Source organism: Ranitomeya imitator, chromosome 3 (genome assembly GCF_032444005.1).
Source record: "Ranitomeya imitator isolate aRanImi1 chromosome 3, aRanImi1.pri, whole genome shotgun sequence".
NCBI lineage: Eukaryota > Metazoa > Chordata > Amphibia > Anura > Dendrobatidae > Ranitomeya > Ranitomeya imitator.
The window spans coordinates 339,188,556-339,206,344 of NC_091284.1; the positions used below are offsets into that span (position 1 = coordinate 339,188,556).

Below are 17,789 nucleotides of genomic sequence, written 5' to 3' on the forward strand. Positions count from 1 at the left end.
TACGTGTGCACATAGCCTTAGGCTTTCAGAATCCAGTCCCAAAGCGCATCACTGATGCCCTTAATCAGCACCTCCGTTTCGCGGCTTCCTGGCAGGTCTAGGGTAAGGCTTGGGAGGAGTGGTGCTCATTAATCCAGGGTAGGCCAGTCGATAAATGCGACCGAACAAAAAATGCAGTGACGATGGAATTTCTAGTGCTAAAGGAAAGCGAGATGTTGGCACAACGTAAATTATCGGGGTTAGCCTTTTTCTTTCAGTTAATGGGGTGGACCGATGTAACCAAGTTCTTTTTCATTAAGCAAGCCATTAAAGGCTAGAAAAGGCTTCAACCGAGCCAAGAATGCCGTCGCTCCATTTCACGGAGACTATTGCACGACATTATTTCAATATCCCCATCAGTCTGCACATCGCAATACGAGGTGGTCCTCATATCTGCAGCTTTTGCAATCGCCTTTTCGGAGCACTGCGCATTAGTGAATTGCTACCGCAGTAAAAAAAAATGTGTCAGTAGGAGGCCGAATTAATGAGGATATAGTCATATGCAGCGACGCTCTGCACATTCGAGTGCAAAAATCCAAGTGTGATCCCACTGGTAGGGGCACATGGGTCCTGGTTAACTCTGCAGATGACCCAGTATGCCCGCTAAAAATCGTCAAAATATTTGCTGGAGTAAGACATGCCAGCAGATTTTTCTCACTCATACAGACTGGTCCCCTCTGACCAAGTATCAATTTCAGGAAATTTTCAAGCTATGCTTGGAAAAAAATGGCGCTAATCCGAAGGAGTACGGAACACATTGGTTTCGAATCGGTGCAGCCACCGAAGCAGCTAGAGCAGGAGTATCAGAGGCCGAGGTGCAGAGAATGGGTCGTTGGAAATCCGCATTCTTCACCAGATACATAAGACCTGATTTGCTGAATTAACATATTTTTTTACCCTTCGCCACGACAGCATCCACAATGAGAGAGGGACCCGCCCATAGGAACAGGAAACCTACAGAGATAAAAGGGCGGTCCCCCCTCTCCTCCTCAGTTGGTTTCCTGTTCCTATCGGAAATCCTGGATAACCTACATGTCGAGGTAGTTGGAGCACCTCCATCGTACCTGACTCATGCACCCGCCTGTTTGGTCTCCTTGTGAGCGGCAGGGGCTGCGGCGTCAGTAGCAGCGTCGGGGGAGCCACTGTATCCAGCCTCCCCTCTCGTCTGGTTACGTTCCCGGCAGGTTCCGGGTGCTAAGCCCGGCCTATGGTGAGGAGGACGCAGGAGCGGCGCTTCTAGGGGCCGGCGGCAGCAGCGTCTCCCTGGTAAGTGCGCTGTGTCCTGATTGAACCGGAAGTAGTGAAAGCACTTCCGGTTCGCGGCCTGGTTCGCGGCAGATCACCGCCCATTCAAATATGGAGCCGGGACACAGAGCGGTTGTGCTCGGAATGTCGTCCCCAACGCGTGAGGAGCATCCACCAGCGGTGGAGCAGGTGAGCGCTGGCAAAGACAGCAGCGCTAAAGCCTCAAAGTCTACAGCAGCAAAGAAGAGTGGTCGCTCTGTTAATGAGTCTGACACTCATGTTAGAAGGAGTAGAGAGTCAGATCTACTTAGAAGCCGCACAGCGTCTCCTCCTCCAAGACCGGCACAATGAATGCTTCACTGGGTGAGCGTATTTAATCCTCTACCTATAAGCTGATCCCTTCCTTCTCTACCCTCTCCCCATAGGCTAAAAGGACCAGTAAAACGAAACATAAGGAGTGTGCCCTGTGTATACAACCCCTGCCTGATTCATATCCAAAGAGGTTGTGTCAAGATTGCATAAATCAAATCTTACAGGATGAGGCTGCAGTTACCACCACTAACATCAGGGCAATAATTAGGCAGGAGATCCAATCTCTAGGATCAAAAAGCCAGAAGAAACAAGGGAGTAAAAGCCGTCCCCTTCCTTCTAGTTCAGAGTCAGAAGAGGGGTTAATTCGGTCCTCTAATACCTCGGAATCATCATCCGGTTCTTCTGAGGATGAGAGCGGAGCATGCTTTCCACTGGACAGCATAAATAACCTTATAAAATCAGTAAGGAATACCATGGGTTGTCCAGACACTAAGTGGGTCAGATCAGGACATTATGTTCGCAGACCTAGGTCACAAAAAACTGCGAACTGTCCCAGTGGTCTCCGCCGTGAAAGATCTTGTAAAGAAAGAATGGGACAAACAGGGAAAAGGGTTCCTTCCCTCCTCTTCAAAAAGGCGTTACCCCTTCAGTGACGAAGAGTTAGAAGTTTGGTCCAAGGTGCCAAAAGTGGATGCGGCGGTAGCATCCACCTTAAAACAATCGTCCCTCCCTGTGGAAGATGCAGGGATCTTACTAGACCCATTGGACCGCAAGACTGAAGCTCTTCTTAAAAGGCCATGGGAAACAAATACAGGGGCCTTTAAACCCGCCATATCGGGCACTTGCACAGCTAGGTCACTATTGGTATGGATAGACCAGCTGGAGCAGCTGATTAAAGGTAGAGTGGCGAGAGAAAAAAATCTTGCAAGCAATTCCTTTAATTAGAAGCGCTACGGCATTCTTAACAGATGCTTCAGTGGACTCCTTGCGGCTGGCAGCAAGATCAGCGGGCCTTGTAAATGCAGCCCGAGGTGCCCTTTGGTTGAAGGGATGGAAAGGTGATGCACAATCTAAATCTAGATTATGCATGATCCCGTGCCAGGGTGAGTTCCTGTTTGGGAAGGTTCTTGATGACCTACTTAATAAAGCAGGAGAAAGAAGGAAGGGATTCCCTAAACAGTTTCTTCCTTCTTATAGGAGAGCGTTTAGAAGGCGGCCATTTAACAGGAGAAGGCCATATGAGCTGCAAAGAGAGCGTTGGGAAACGAAGGAGAAACCGAAAGGTGCCTCATTCGGTAATCCCGAAACATCTAAACGTGGCAGATACCATCAATGATGAAATTCCCGTGGGTGGAAGACTGAAGTTTTTTTACCATCAGTGGAAACCTATAACTTCAAATCAGTGGATTCTCCGCCTAGTAAAATCTGGATTAAAATTAGAATTCTTAAAATTCCCACAGGATACTTTTGTTACATCACTGAAAGCGCCGGAACAGCAAAAAGCGCTTCAGTTAGAAATTCTAAGCCTTTTGGCTAAGAATGTTCTCGTAGAAGTACCAAAAAATCAGGAAAAGAGGGGATTTTATTCCCCTTTATTTCTGGTTCCAAAACCAGATGGTACTTTTCGTACTATAATAAATCTAAAAAGACTAAATTCCTTTCTGTACGATCATACCTTTAAAATGGAATCAATAAGGTCTACGATTAAACTTTTGTTTCCTAGGTGCTTTATGACGGGTCTAGATTTGAAGGATGCGTACTATCATCTTCCCATTTATGCGGAGCACCAACAGTACCTCAGGGTGGCGGTAGACCTACAAGGCCGGATCCGTCACTTTCAATTTACAGCCATGCCGTTCGGCCTGTCTATGGCTCCTCGGGTTTTCACAAAAGTTATGCTCGAGGTGATGGCTTATTTGCGTCATCAGGAGACGCTAATTGTACCTTATCTAGATGACTTTTTAATAATTGGAGATTCAGCCTCTCAATGTAAAGAACGATTGACTAATACTATTTCATCGTTACAGGCTTTGGGTTGGATTGTGAACTTCAAAAAGTCCAGACTACATCCAGAAACCCGTCAGTCCTTCCTAGGACTAGTTTTGGACTCTGTAAGTCAAAAATGTTTCTTACCAGAATCCAAAAAATTAACAATAATTTCAAAAGTCACTATGGCAAGGGCAAAACCTCAAATGTCCCTTAGAGGTGCCATGTCTCTTTTGGGCTCACTTTCCTCCTGCATTCCTGTGGTCCAATGGGCCCAATATCATACCAGAACCCTACAGCACCAGACACTTCATGCGCAATCTCATTGCCATGGTCGTTTAAATACGAAAATTACCCTGTCCAAAGATGTACTTAATTCACTTCACTGGTGGTTAGATAAAACCCATTTGTCCAGAGGAGTCTCATGGACAATAACACCCTCTAAATTAGTCACTTCCGACGCAGGGCCAGAAGGGTGGGGAGCCCATCTGGATAAATATATAGCCCAAGGTCGCTGGAATTCGTCAGAGATCCAGCAGTCCTCCAACTGGAAAGAATTGAATGCAGTTTATTATGCCTTGAATTTTTTCCTTCCCCAGCTCCGAGGATCTCATATCAGAATCCTGTCAGACAACACAACGGTCGTCGCATATTTAAATCGTCAAGGCGGAACGCGATCAGAAAGTCTGATGTCTTCAGCAGCAAACATCTTCAACTTAGCAGAACTCAATTTTCTATCACTCACAGCTCTCCATATCAAAGGTATAGAAAACTCAAAGGCCGACTTTCTAAGTCGCCACACGCTACGCCAGGGAGAATGGACCCTCAATCCTCAAATATTCAGGAACATAGTGGACATATGGGGTCTTCCGCAGATAGATTTATTTGCAACCAGGAACAACAAACAGGTACGGGCATTCGCTTCCTTGAATGTGGCAGACAATCCAGACATGATAGACTCACTCCAGTATCCGTGGGATTACGATCTGGCATATGCTTTTCCACCAATGATGCTAATCCCATTGGTCATCAAAAAGATAAGGGAAGAGAAAGCAAGAGTAATATTGATAGCACCATTTTGGCCAAAGAGGCCTTGGTTCTCCTGTCTTCGAGCGATGTCAGTCTGCGATCCCTGGATTCTGCCAATGACACCAGACCTACTGTCTCAGGGTCCATTCTACCATCCACAAGTAAAGGGCCTCCACCCTACGGCGTGGAACTTGAGAGGCAAATACTGACATTAAGAGGGTTTTCTCAAGAGCTAATTGATACTTTACTGCTAAGTAGAAAAAAGTCCACAACCTTAATATACAGCAGAGTATGGAGAAAATTCCTCAATTTTTACATAAAACCCTTCTCTAATAAGGTGCCTATTAAAGCTATCCTAGAATTTCTACAAAAAGGCCATGCGCTGGGCTTATCAGTCAATACCCTAAGAGTTCAGGTGTCTGCCTTAGGAGCCCTTTATAGTGCTAACATAGCTGGTGACAGGTGGATAGCAAGATTTATTAGAGCATGTGAAAGATGTAGACCAGTGCATATTCCACGTTTACCACCCTGGGACTTGAATCTGGTCCTTGATGCGTTGACTGAAACTCCCTTTGAGCCCTTACATTCTATCTTTCTGAAGAATATTACATATAAGGTAGCCCTATTGATAGCCTTGACCTCTGCCAGAAGAGTGGGAGACATCCAGGCTCTCTCTATAGACCCTCCATTCTTAATGACATACCAGGACAGGGTAGTTCTCAAACCAGATCCATCATATCTCCCCAAAGTAGCAACAAACTACCATAGATCTCAGGAGATTTTTCTACCTTCCTTTTATGACAATCCGTCAAATCCAGAGGAAGAGAAACTACATATGCTGGATGTGAAAAGAGCAATCTTAAAATATATAGAGAGAACCCAGTCCTGCAGACAGAGTAGGGCTCTGTTTGTATCTTTTCAGGGTCACCGAAAAGGCCACTGGGTCACAAAAGCTACCTTGTCCCGGTGGATCAGAGAGGCTATCCATCTTGCATACTTGTCAAAAGGCAAAGATCCTCCAGAGGGAGTAAAGGCGCATTCAGCTCGAGCCGTATCATCCTCGTGGGCGGAGAATAAAGACATCTCCATCGAGCTCATATGTAAGGCCGCAACCTGGTCATCACCCTCGACTTTCTATAGACATTATAGACTTGGTCTATCTTCTGCATCTGACTTGGCATTCAGGAGAGCTGTCCTTAGTACGGTGATCCCACCCAGGTGAAGGTTCTCTGAAAATCTCTCATTGTGGATGCTGTCGTGGCGAAGGGTAAAAAGCCGGATTACTTACCGGTAATGCCCTTTTAATAAGCCACGACAGCACCCTGTCACTTCCCACCCTAATTAATTATGTATACAGGCTATTCTCATGGGTGAATATAGATAACTTACAAACAAATTGCGGATATATATACTAATTTAACAACGGCGGTTCCTCTCGTATTCTGAAAAACAACTGAGGAGGAGAGGGGGGACTGCCCTTTTATCTCTGTAGGTTTCCTGTTCCTTTGGGCGGGTCCCTCTCTCATTGTGGGTGCTGTCGTGGCTCATTAAAAGGGCATTACCGGTAAGTAATCCGGCTTATCTCTTACAGGAGTAGATGTTTGGGCGGTAGGAAATTCCTATGTCTACTGGGCGAAAAAAATGGCCAAGCTGCGGTCGGGAGGAAGAAATCTAGGCTTCCCGGGTCTAGAAGTCAACTGGAGGGGTATCAGAGGCCTCCAATGGCGACAGGTGTTCAAAGAGATAGTTGACATCTCAAGGAGGGCGAAACACCCGATGATAATAGTGTTACACGTGGGTGGCAACGATCTCAGAAAGCAAAAGGTCGCTGATCTTTATAAATGGAGGACAACAGACAAGGACGTTTCAGCTGTGTATTCACGAATATGATACTGGTGTGGTCAGAGATGATACCACGGGTCGTCTGGCGCGGCGCAAGGGATACAAATGCCATAGAGCGCACAAGGAAGAAATTCAATGCTCGGATGGGAAAATTTGTGGGAGGAAAATGTGGTATCGGAGTTCAGCACCACCAGCTGGAAAGGGATAACACAGCCCTATTAAGACCGGATGGAGTTCACCTGACAGACATCGGCCTAGATTATTTTTTTTTGTCCGGCTTACAGGATGGAGTTGAACAGACACCTAATGTTGATGGGTGGACGTCGGAGTCCCATTTAGGTCATACATGGGATCCTCCGTGGCGGAAGAAGCAGAGGAGGGCAAAGGTTCATAACCGTTCGTTGGCCAACTTGTCTGTCGATCGGGGACAGGAGCTCGGTGATGAGCCGCCCGTTACGAAATGTAATTGCCTTTTCTCTGCTGTTGTAATTAATAAACTGTGACCGACCTGTTCAACCCATCGAGGCCTGTCAGTGTTTTCATTACGGGATTGTTGGGATGGGGGAAGGCACTGGCTACGACACACAGGTCTCCACAGTCTGGCAGGTACGGTACTGCTTAAGGAACGTGCCTCTGACTGTGGAACCCATATGATAAATAACAATAAAATACTGTCAGTGCCCAGTTTCCCCCTCACACCACTCCCCCTGGTAATGCACTAATTGCGATGCCCAGCGTCCAATGGTCCTTTAAGGGGAAGGCTCCTACGGCCACACCTACAGGGGTTAAATGCAGGTGTCCGGGCCAGTAACGTCCTTTCCCATGCCCCTCCCCCCCCCCCGGTAGGACACCTGGAAGCTTGTGTCCCACCCTCCCTCCATTATAGAGGTCAATGGGGTGCGAATTGCCATACCTAACTGGTGGATAGATGTAAACTTGTAAATAAAAAAACCCTTTATGATTATGTATATGTAACAAACCATTGTTTTTTTTTAATCAGATAAATTTTTATTAAGGAAAATCAATGATAACAAATGACATCAAGCTGTTATTCACAGATAATCATATATTTTATGAACATAACTCCCCCCCTTTTCCCTCCCTAACCCCCCCCCCTTCGAGACCCCTTTAATGCTTTCCCAAATTCCCATCCGATATTCCTTCCCCAATTCAAATACGATTGTATAGTATGAACATCATCTATAACATTATGCATCCTCCCCACAATTCTAATCCCATTCTATCCATGGCTGCCAAATCTTTTGAAATACATCTAAATTATTTCTCTTAGTATAGATACTTTTTTCCAATAAAATTATATGATCTGCCTGCGTAAGAAAGTCTCGTCTAGTCGGAGGCTCCTCCCTGATCCAGAACCGAGCTATCAATTTCCTTGCTATGAATAACAGTCTAGCAATCGCCAGTTTAACCATAGATACCACTGCTATTTCTTCCACATAACCTAATATACAGACCAAAGGGTCTCTGGGAATGACGCACCTATATACCAATTCAATCCGATTCAATACAACTGTCCAGAAGGCGGACAATCTAGGGCAGTGCCACAGCATGTGTAACATGTTTGCCTGTTCCTGCGAACATCGTGGACACTCGGAATCAGACCTCAAACCCATCTTGAACAGTCTATCGGGAGTTCTGTAAGCTCTATGAATCACATATAATTGAGACATCCTCCCAGGTTCGCTCATAGAGATCTTAGTCACATATTCTAAAATAGATTCCCATCTATCATCATTTATCTCTCCCAATTCAGCTTCCCATTTCACTCTAGACTTGATGGGATGTTTGGCTAGAAAGGTGGATAATAAATCTCTATACACTTCTGAAATTGCCCCCCTTGTCCCGCTGTTCTCCAAAATGGAAGCCAGCGTGATATCAATCTGGATCTCAATAAGTTTTCTCCGACATTGCGACCGATACGCATGCTGAATTCTTTTATAATAATATAAATTTAAATGTGATAACTGGAATTCTGTTTGTAACTCCACAAATGACTTAAGTCCCCCTTGACCCATTAGCTGACCCATCTTTCTAATTCCTGCCTCTCTCCATGGCCTATATCCTTCCATTTGCTTAAATTCTTGTAAGTTTATATTATCCCATATAGGTGAGTATTTGGTAAGGCCTGTGACACCCCTAATCTGTTTAACTTTTTCCCATACCTTATGAATTAGGAGAACAGTAGGAAACCGAGAACCCAGTTTCAAAAATTGCCCCCCTTCCAAACTCTCACCCAGAGACAATTTTCCCATCAAATAACTCAAACTACTGGGCGATTGCCCCTTTCCCATCTCCTCCCCCCATCCTCCAATATGCTGGCATTGTGCTGATAAAAAATATACCCAAGGGTTAGGGAGCGCCAAGCCCCTTTCCGCCTTTGGCCTCTGCAAAGTTTCTTGTTTAAACCTTGGGTTCCCCTCCCCCCCCCCCCCATATTAGTTCGCCAAACAGCGATTTAATTTTATGGAACCTACTCTGCGGAATCCAAATTGGAGAATTATGCAGTACATACTCGTATAACAGCTGTGGCATCACAATCATCTTCAAAAGGTTCACTCTTCCAATTACAGAGAGATGTAGTTTGTTCCACGCTGAAATTTTGGTACGTATTTTTTGTAGCAGAGGGCTTAGATTAAGTTCTTCAAACCTTGTCAAAGAAAGGGTGATTTGTATCCCCAAATATTTAAATTTCGAAACTACCTTCAATTTTGCTGACATTTCCACCTCCTCAGTACCCTTTTCTACCTCATCAATGGGCATAATGCACGATTTGTCCCAATTTATTTTGAGTCCAGAGAATTCCCCAAATTCCTCAATTAATGCCACCGCGTTATCCAGATTCTCCCCTGAGTCCACCAAAAATAACAAAATATCGTCAGCATACAGAGACACCTTCTCCTCCTTCATTCCATAGACAAATCCTTTTATCTCTCGTGCCTCCCTTATTTTAGCAGCCAAGGGTTCCACAGCCAGGGCAAATAGCAACGGAGACAATGGGCAGCCCTGCCTTGTACCCCTATGCAATGAGAAACTATCAGATAATTTATTATTTACTCTAATTTTTGCCATTGGAGAGGAGTATAGCAACCCCACCCAAGATATAAACTTAGACCCGAACCCAAGGCACAACAAAACCGACCACAAGTAATTCCATTCTACACAGTCAAAGGCCTTATGGGCATCCAAAGACACCACCACTCTCTTTCCAGCATTTTCGGCTGGAATTTAACAAACCATTGTTAACGATACTAAGTCACAGCGGAAGAAGCGGAGGAGGGCAAAGGTTCGTAACCGCTCGTTGGCCAACTCAACTCCCCTGTCGATTGTTGGGAGGGGGGAAGGCACTGGTTACGTCACACAGGTCTCCACATTCATATTAAAGGGCATCTGTCAGCAGGTTTTGCTATATAATCCGACAGCAGCATGATGTAGGCAAAGCATTTTGGAGCTCAGGGTGTTTTTTATTCCTATAGTTGCATTTCCCTATGTCACACATTGTTCACTCTTTTAATAGTATGATTTTCATTTGATTGAACTACTTTTTGATTAATACAGCACAGAAGAAGCAGCTATGGAACTGGGTTTCATACCTGGAAGAGGAGAAGATGCCAGCTGCGCCACTGAAGCTCTTCAAAGAGGTATTTTGAGTAAGATCGCATCTTTATTTGGAACAGCTCTTAAATTATAAGTAATTTATTTTGTTATTTTATGAGTAATTTCTACTACAGATTTAGTCCTGAATGCTTTCTTCTTTAAAGGTTTTTTTCAGGCTTAATATATTGATGGCCTTTCCAATGGATAGGTCATCAATATGAAATCGGTGGGGTCCACGACCCCCACGATCGGCTGCAAATTATTCCGTTGCCAACAAGTTGTGCTCCATTCACTGTGTAGTGGATTTTCCCAGGTAGTGCAGCTCAGCTTCTATCAAAGTTTATCTTATGTACCTGGGAATAGCCTCTACACTGTGAACAGAGCTCAGCATTTTGGCTCCACTGTCAATGGTTTTCTGGTTATCTATTGGCACTTTTAGGGTATGTGCACACGTCAGGATTTCTTGCAGAAATTTTCCTGACAAAAACCTGACATTTCTGCCAGAAATCCGCATGCGTTTTTACCGCGTTTTTGGTGCGTTTTTTGTGCATTTTTTCCCAAATGCATAGAATTGCGGGAAAAACGCAGAAAATCTGCAAAAATGATGAACATGCTAATTTTTTTTACCGCGATGCGTTTTTTTCGCGGAAAAAAACGCATCCATGTGCACAAAGCATGCAGAATGCATTCTAAATGATAGAATGCATAATGTATGCATTTTTAATGAGTTTTTATAGCGTTTTTAGCGCGAAAAAAAACGCGAAAAAACCTGTACGTGTGCACATAGCCTTAACATTTTTTTTTTCTTTCAGCATCAGTCTTTTCCCCAATCACGGAATAGCTTTAGAGTGGGATTAAAGTTAGAAGGAATTGATCCAGAACATCCATCCTTGCACTGTGTCCTGACTGTTGTAGAGGTAAGAGCTGCCAATATGTGCTGCAATAATGTGAACATTATAGAGCAGGGATGCACAATCTTTTCTGGTTTCAAGGCCACATTGTCATATTGAATCACTCACAAAGGACGCAATAAAACTTACAGGAGTTCTACCATTGGAAATATTTTCAACGTACCGTATTTTTCGGACTATAAGACGCATCGGACCATAAGACGCACCCCAAATTTGGGGTGAAAATTGCAGAAAAAAAGATTTTTTATAACATGGGGGTCCGTCTTACTGTCCGAATTTACAGTATCTTATGGCGGTGGCAGAGCAGGGTCACAGGAGGCAAGGTGGGGTGATGCTGGGATGAGGAGGTGCTGGGATGAGAAGGTGCTGGGATGAGAAGGTGCTAGGATGAGAAGGTGCTGGGATGAGAAGGTGCTGGGATCAGGAGGTGCTGGGATCAGGAGGTGCTGGGATCAGGAGGTGCTGGGATCAGGAGGTGCTGGGATGAGAAGGTGCTGGGATCAGGAGGTGCTGGGATCAGGAGGTGCTGGGATCAGGAGGTGCTGGGATGAGAAGGTGCTGGGATCAGGAGGTGCTGGGATCAGGAGGTGCTGGGATCAGGAGGTGCAGTGAGAGGTATGGCGTGAGAGGGGTCCCTGGCGTACCATGCAGGCTTACCTAGGTGGCAGAGGTGCGGTGGCGGGGGTGTGGCAGCAGAGGAGGCGCAGGAAGCGGGGTCCCTTTCCCCGGTATGGTGATGCAGCAGGCCCGGTATGCAGCAGAGCCGGGTGAATCCTCTTGTTATCGGTGGGCGCGGCCATCTTCCTGAGGCCGCGCGTGTGCAGATGAAGCGCTCTGCTCCCGGGGCTTCAGGAAAATGGCCGCGGGAGGCCGCGCGTGCGCAGATGGAGATCGCGGCGGCCATTTTCCTGAAGCCCCGGGAAGCAGAGCGCTCCATCTGCGCACGCGCGGCCTCCGGAAAATGGCCGCCACCACCGATAACAAGAGGATTCACCCGGCTCTGCTGCATACCGGGCCTGCTGCATCACCATACCGGGGAAAGGGACCCCGCTTACTGCGCCTCCTCTGCCGCCACACCCCCGCAACCGCACCTCTGCCACCGGACCTCTGCCACCGCACCTCTGCCACCTAGGTAAGCCTGCATTGCGACTATTAGACGCACCCCCCATTTTCCCCCCTTTTTTTGGGGGGAAAAAGTGCGTCTTTTAGTCCGAAAAATACGGTATATCAAAATAATTTTCCATAAATGCTTAATAAATGGAAGTCCAGAAACTAAAACCTTCATCTGTGAGAAGAAACTAGGTCCACCTTACCTGTTAGCATTAAAGGGGTTTTCCACTACTTTCAATTAACCCCCCAATGTATCACCCCCGGGGCCCCTAATGAATTTTCTAAATACCTTCTGTTGCCGTTTTCGCCTGTGAGCGGCGGCTGAGTCCGGGTCACGTGACCCCCAGGCTGCAGCCGCTAATTTCCTCTGACGTCACGTCAATTTTCAGACTCTGGAAATTGATGTGACGTCATGAGCAGGCATGACCCAGCCTCCACAGACAGCGGTCACTCATCAAGAGTGACTGGGCTGTGGGTGGGGCTGGGGTCTGCGGGCGGGGCTGGGGTCTGCTGGCCATGCTCATGCGCTGGGACTTGTGGCCTGCGCTGCGGCGGGGGGGGGGGGGGGGGGGTGTCTGTGCGGTGAATCTGCCGGCGGTGGATCTGCTGGCGGGGGTTCTGCGCAGTGGGTCTGCGGAAGGTGCTGTAGAGTGCGGGCGGGGTGGGGCTGTGCGGTGGGTCTGCTTTGCACGGTGGGTCTGCTTCGGACGGGGGTGTATGTTTCTGTCTCATTGGTGTGTGTGTCTCTGTGTGCAGGCATCGTCCGATGGGACTACAAGTCCCATCGGGCTATGCCTGCTACAGTGGCAGTGAGTGACACATTAGCCAATGATGGGACAGTAGTGGTCCCATTATCCGGCTAATGTGCTGAATGTACAAAAAAAAGCACATACACATATACAGTACATACATACATACATACATACATCATACATTACACACATACAGTGCATACAACATACATAACACATACATTGCACACATACATTACATACAACATACATGCAACATACATTACACACATACAGTACATACAACATACATACAACATACATTACATACAACATACATCCAACAAACATTACACACATACAGTACATATAACAAACATACAACATACATTACACACATACAGTACATACAACATACATTACACACACAGTACATACAACATGCACCACGCGACATGCACCATGCCACATACAAAACATACATACAAAATGCATACAGTACATACTCACCATCACCTTGTCACTTTGATCCCCGAAGCCAGTGTCACCTGAAAAAAATATTAAAATAATAAACAAACAATATACTCCCTGATCTGCATATATCCAATTAAAACGAGTGTCCCACAACGATCTCCCGTGGAGAGCAGCCGCATCAGCTGATGCGACCGCTCTCTATGGGCTCCAGGAATACAATGATGGAAGGTATCCTTCCACAATGTATTCCTCACAATGTATTCCTCCGCCCCTGTGAGAAATTGTCCCTACTCTCACTTGCGGCACTGCTGTGTGTGAAAATTGTCACACAGCTTTGCCATAAAGTGAGAGCGTCTCAGGTAATCTCAGTGATGCACTGCAGGAGCCATTGTCTCCTGTCAGTGTGTCACTGGAGGTCCTATAGAGCAGTGACATCACCCGATGTCACTGTTCTATAGGGGAGATCGTCGTGGGACACTCGTTATTAATTGGACTGCGGCGGCCAGGTAGTATATGGTTGGTTTATTATTTTATTTTTTTTGCAGGCGATCAAGTACGGTAAGTATGGTGAAATTAAGAATAATAAAATACTTTACTCTGTCGCCTCATTGGGGGAACAGGACCATAGGTGTTATGCTGCTGTCAACTAGGAGGCGACACTATGCATAATCTGAAAAAGATTAACCGTGGCTCCCCCTCTGCAGTATACACCCCTGGACGGCATCAGCCTTCTCCAGTTTTTGCTTAGTGTCGCATAGGAGGCACACCTAAGATTTTTTTTACTCCTTTTTTTCTGACGGATTACAGATGAAGAAAAGTGGGTCTCCTGTGAGACTCCCGGCATGGCTCCTTCCTTGGCCCCCTATTACAGGGTGCCCGGTTGAAGTCGAGATGGCTATTCTCTATGTCACTTCTTCCCCAGTCCCTCGGGTGCTTGTTCGAAGTCGAGAACCCCCCTCCTTCCCCAATTCCTTTTGGTTTCTGGGTTGAGGTCGAGGCGAGGATGAAGCCCCCTGAAGGCCATAGCAACACCATCCCTAATCTCCCTCTGGGGGCATTAGGTTGAGACGCCTCAGGTAGGGCCTGTACAGGCAGCACTCTGCAGCTCCCAGCAATGGGCCAGCACACTGTGCCTGCATCCAGGGACCCCAGCCCAGCTGCGGGCTCCTGTCGGGGTCGGGGGGAGTGCAGGCAGGCATGGCACAATAGAGACACAGGGCTCTCACTGCGCCCCTGTATCTGCGGCAGCACCAGCTCTATACTGCCTCAGGGGGACCCCTCACAGGGCTCCCCTTCCGCTTATAGCCCCACCGCTATCCTGCCTTTAAATCCGGGGGGAAAGGGGGGGGTCCGGTTCAGATCCGACCCCCTCCCGGACTTCCGCGCCGGCCTGGAGCCTTTCTGGGCATCAGGCATCTAATTTAGGCCGCAGCTTTGGCCTAGCTGAAGCTGCCGCCTCCTCTCCGGCCCCGGATGACAAATCTGACACTCTACAGTGTCACAGAGGGGGCGGATCGAGACAAAAAAGGCGCGTTTTTCACAGCTTTGCCGACTTTTTCCTCAGCTCTCCGCCCCCTTCTCCCCCTGCCTCTTCTCCTTGGCTGCCATTTCTACTGCAGCAAGGATTAACCCTGAATCTCCCGGTCAGCAGGACCAGGCCAGCCAGTCTCCGGGGGGCACAGGACTGTGGTTCTTCGGCGCTGGACCTAGGAGCAAACTGGTGGGGTAAGATCACAGCTGGGTTGTTTTACTCGGCTGTGAATCCATATTCCCTGTAAGGCTCCCCTATAGGTTCCTCTGCATAGCTACCCCTGTAAGGTGCTCTGCATAGCACAGCCCTTTTGCACTCTGTGCACTATGCCGGGCTCAAGGTCCAAGAGAACCAGGCAGGACTGCTATTATGCATTCTGCACAGCCTGCGGGACCGCTCTCCCCAGTGGCAGCACGTACCCGCACTGCCAGCACTGCACTCAGACTACTGTGTCAGAGCCCCAAGAGGCCCCTGCCAATGCTTCAGTGTCTAATGCCACGCCGGAATGGGTCACTCAGATGTCGCAATCTATGACGCAGTCTATAGATATCCTAACCTCCACATTGCTTCAGGCTCTGCAGAGTCATGCCTCGGCTATGACCGTTACCCAGCAAAGGGGGAGCTTAACTCAGGGACAGGATCCACGTCTAGGTCAGGACGCAAGCGGACCCACAGGTCACGTTCATCTGCGTCATCCCATAGCACATGGTCATCCCCTTCTAGGGAGAGACACAGTAGTTCTAGGTCATCTAGACCGTCCCCTTCCAGGGGCAGACAATGCAGATCTCGGCAATCCCCGACCAGAGAAGGCCTCCGCCCCAGCTCACCCAGCAGGGGATGCCTCAGTGATACATTGGATTCGGATGGATTCGGAAGGCATCTGTGACTCAGACTCAGTTAAGGAAACGGAGGGGTCCCTGATCCCAATCCCTCCTAGCAATACAGCGCTAGTTGAGGACTTAATCTCTTCCATCCATCGGGTGCTGGACATTTCTGATCCACCACCAGAGGCCCCAGAACACAAGATTTGCTTCGAAGGACCTCTGAAGCCGCCTAAGGTTTTCTCTAACCACCCAGAGTTTAAGGCGATCCTTAAAAAGCAGCTCTCACAGCCTGAGAAAAAATTCACTAATCGCAAATATCTGAAGGCGAGGTACCCCTTCCCACAGAAGGATACCAAGGAATGGACAGACCCACCCGAAGTGGACCCCCCCAGTCTCTAGACTAGCAGCACAGACCCTCCTTTCACTGCCAGATAGCTCAACCCTCAGCAGACCGACAGGTAGAACGCATGGCTTGTTCAATTTTTCGAGGCTGCAGGGGCATCCCTGGCTCCTGCGTTCGCTTCAGTTTGGGCTGCCAAGGCCATTCTAGCCTGGGCCAAAAATTTACAAGCTGGCCTACAAGCATCCGCTCCTGAGCTGTCGGACCAAGCGGTTCAAATAGCAGTCGTAGCAGATTACATGCTTTATGCAGCTCTGGATTCAGCAAGGGGTGTAGCGGGGATAGCATCAAACGCCATCACAATTCGGCGTATCCTCTAGCTGCAGAAATGGAAAGCGGACGCAGCCTCAAAGAAGTCCCTCACGCACCTCCCCTACCCTAAAAATCGTAACCGTTCCCCACGCAGGGACAACTCACGGTCGACGCAAAGGTCGGACAAGACCTGGTGGTCAAAAGCAGCCCAGTCTAAGCCCAGAGGAGGAAAATCTCAGACTTTCTCCTCATCATGACTCACGGACTCCGGAAGACACCACACCCATAGGCGGCTGACTTTTGCTCTTTCATCAAGTATGGTTGCCTATTACAGAAGACAGGTGGGTCAGGGAACTAGTGTCTTCCGGATACAAGAGAGAGTTCACCTCCAACCAACCGGACCAATTCTTCCTTTCTGTCTCCCCAAAACCACCGGCCAAGGCTCGTGCCTTCCGACAAGCGGTCTCCTCGCTTTTTCAAGCAGGAGTCATAGTACCGGTCCCCACGGCCGAGCGCTTCTGAGGGTTCTACTCCAATCTATTCGTAGTCCCCAAGAAAGGAGGCAGCGTGCGGCCCATATTGGACCTAAAACAACTCAACAAATATGTACGGGTCCATCACTTCCGCATGGAGTCTCTTCGGTCCATCATTGCGTCCATGGAGAAGGGAGAATATCTCGCCTCCATAGACATACAAGACGCATACCTTCATATACCGATTGCACCTGCCCATCAGAGGTTTCTCAGGTTCGTAATTGACCAGGACCACTACCAGTTCGTGGCTCTCCCGTTTGGACTCGCCACGGCTCCCAGAGTGTTTACCAAAGTCATGGCAGCCACCATGGACGTCCCGCACTCCAGAGGCATAGTAGTCGTTCCATTCTTGGACGATCTACTCATCAAGGCTCCCACCTTCAAGGACTGCGAGCTCAGCGTCTCAATTACAATCGACACTCTGAGTCGCATGGGCTGGTTAGTCAACTTACAAAACTCATCACCAACCCCGAGTCAGTCTCTGACCTTCCTGGGAATGCTATTCAACACCTCCAGGGGTCTAGTGTTCCTTCCCAAGGACAAGGCACTGGCTCTCCGCCTAGGAGTTCGCACCCTCCTCCGCAAACCCCCTCGATCTCTCCGGTTTGCCATGAGAGTCCTCGGCAGGATGGGGACAGCAATAGAAGCCGTTCCATTTGCCCAGTTTTGCCTCAGGCCTCTCCAACTAGCCATCCTCAAGTACTGGGACAAAAACCCTTTCTCTCTCGACAGGGAGTTCCGGCTAACGTCGTCAACCAAGAGGTCCTTGCACTGGTGGCTCAAGCCAACCTCGCTAGCAAAGGGGAAATCCTTTCTCACAGGTCAATGGAAGGTTCTGACCACCGAAGCGAGCCTGACGGGTTGGGGTGCAGTGCACCTACACCACAGGGCAAGTGGTTCCCAGTGGAAGTGACCTTGCCATCAACATCCTGGAAATTCGTGCCATCCTCCTGGC

The 17,789-nt window shown here is 48.0% G+C and overlaps 1 protein-coding gene across 4 annotated transcripts in view; it reads left to right on the forward strand.

Moving 5' to 3' along the window:
- The window catches only part of LOC138669911 (lethal(3)malignant brain tumor-like protein 4), a 215,266-nt gene that overhangs the window by 44,175 nt on the left and 153,302 nt on the right, over positions 1–17,789 (forward strand). For all 4 annotated transcript variants that reach the window (XM_069756764.1, XM_069756765.1, XM_069756766.1 and 1 more), the window contains exons 7-8: positions 10,030–10,112; positions 10,881–10,985. In XM_069756764.1, coding sequence (XP_069612865.1) covers positions 10,030–10,112; positions 10,881–10,985 — 188 coding nt within the window. The remainder of the gene's footprint in view (positions 1–10,029; positions 10,113–10,880; positions 10,986–17,789) is intronic.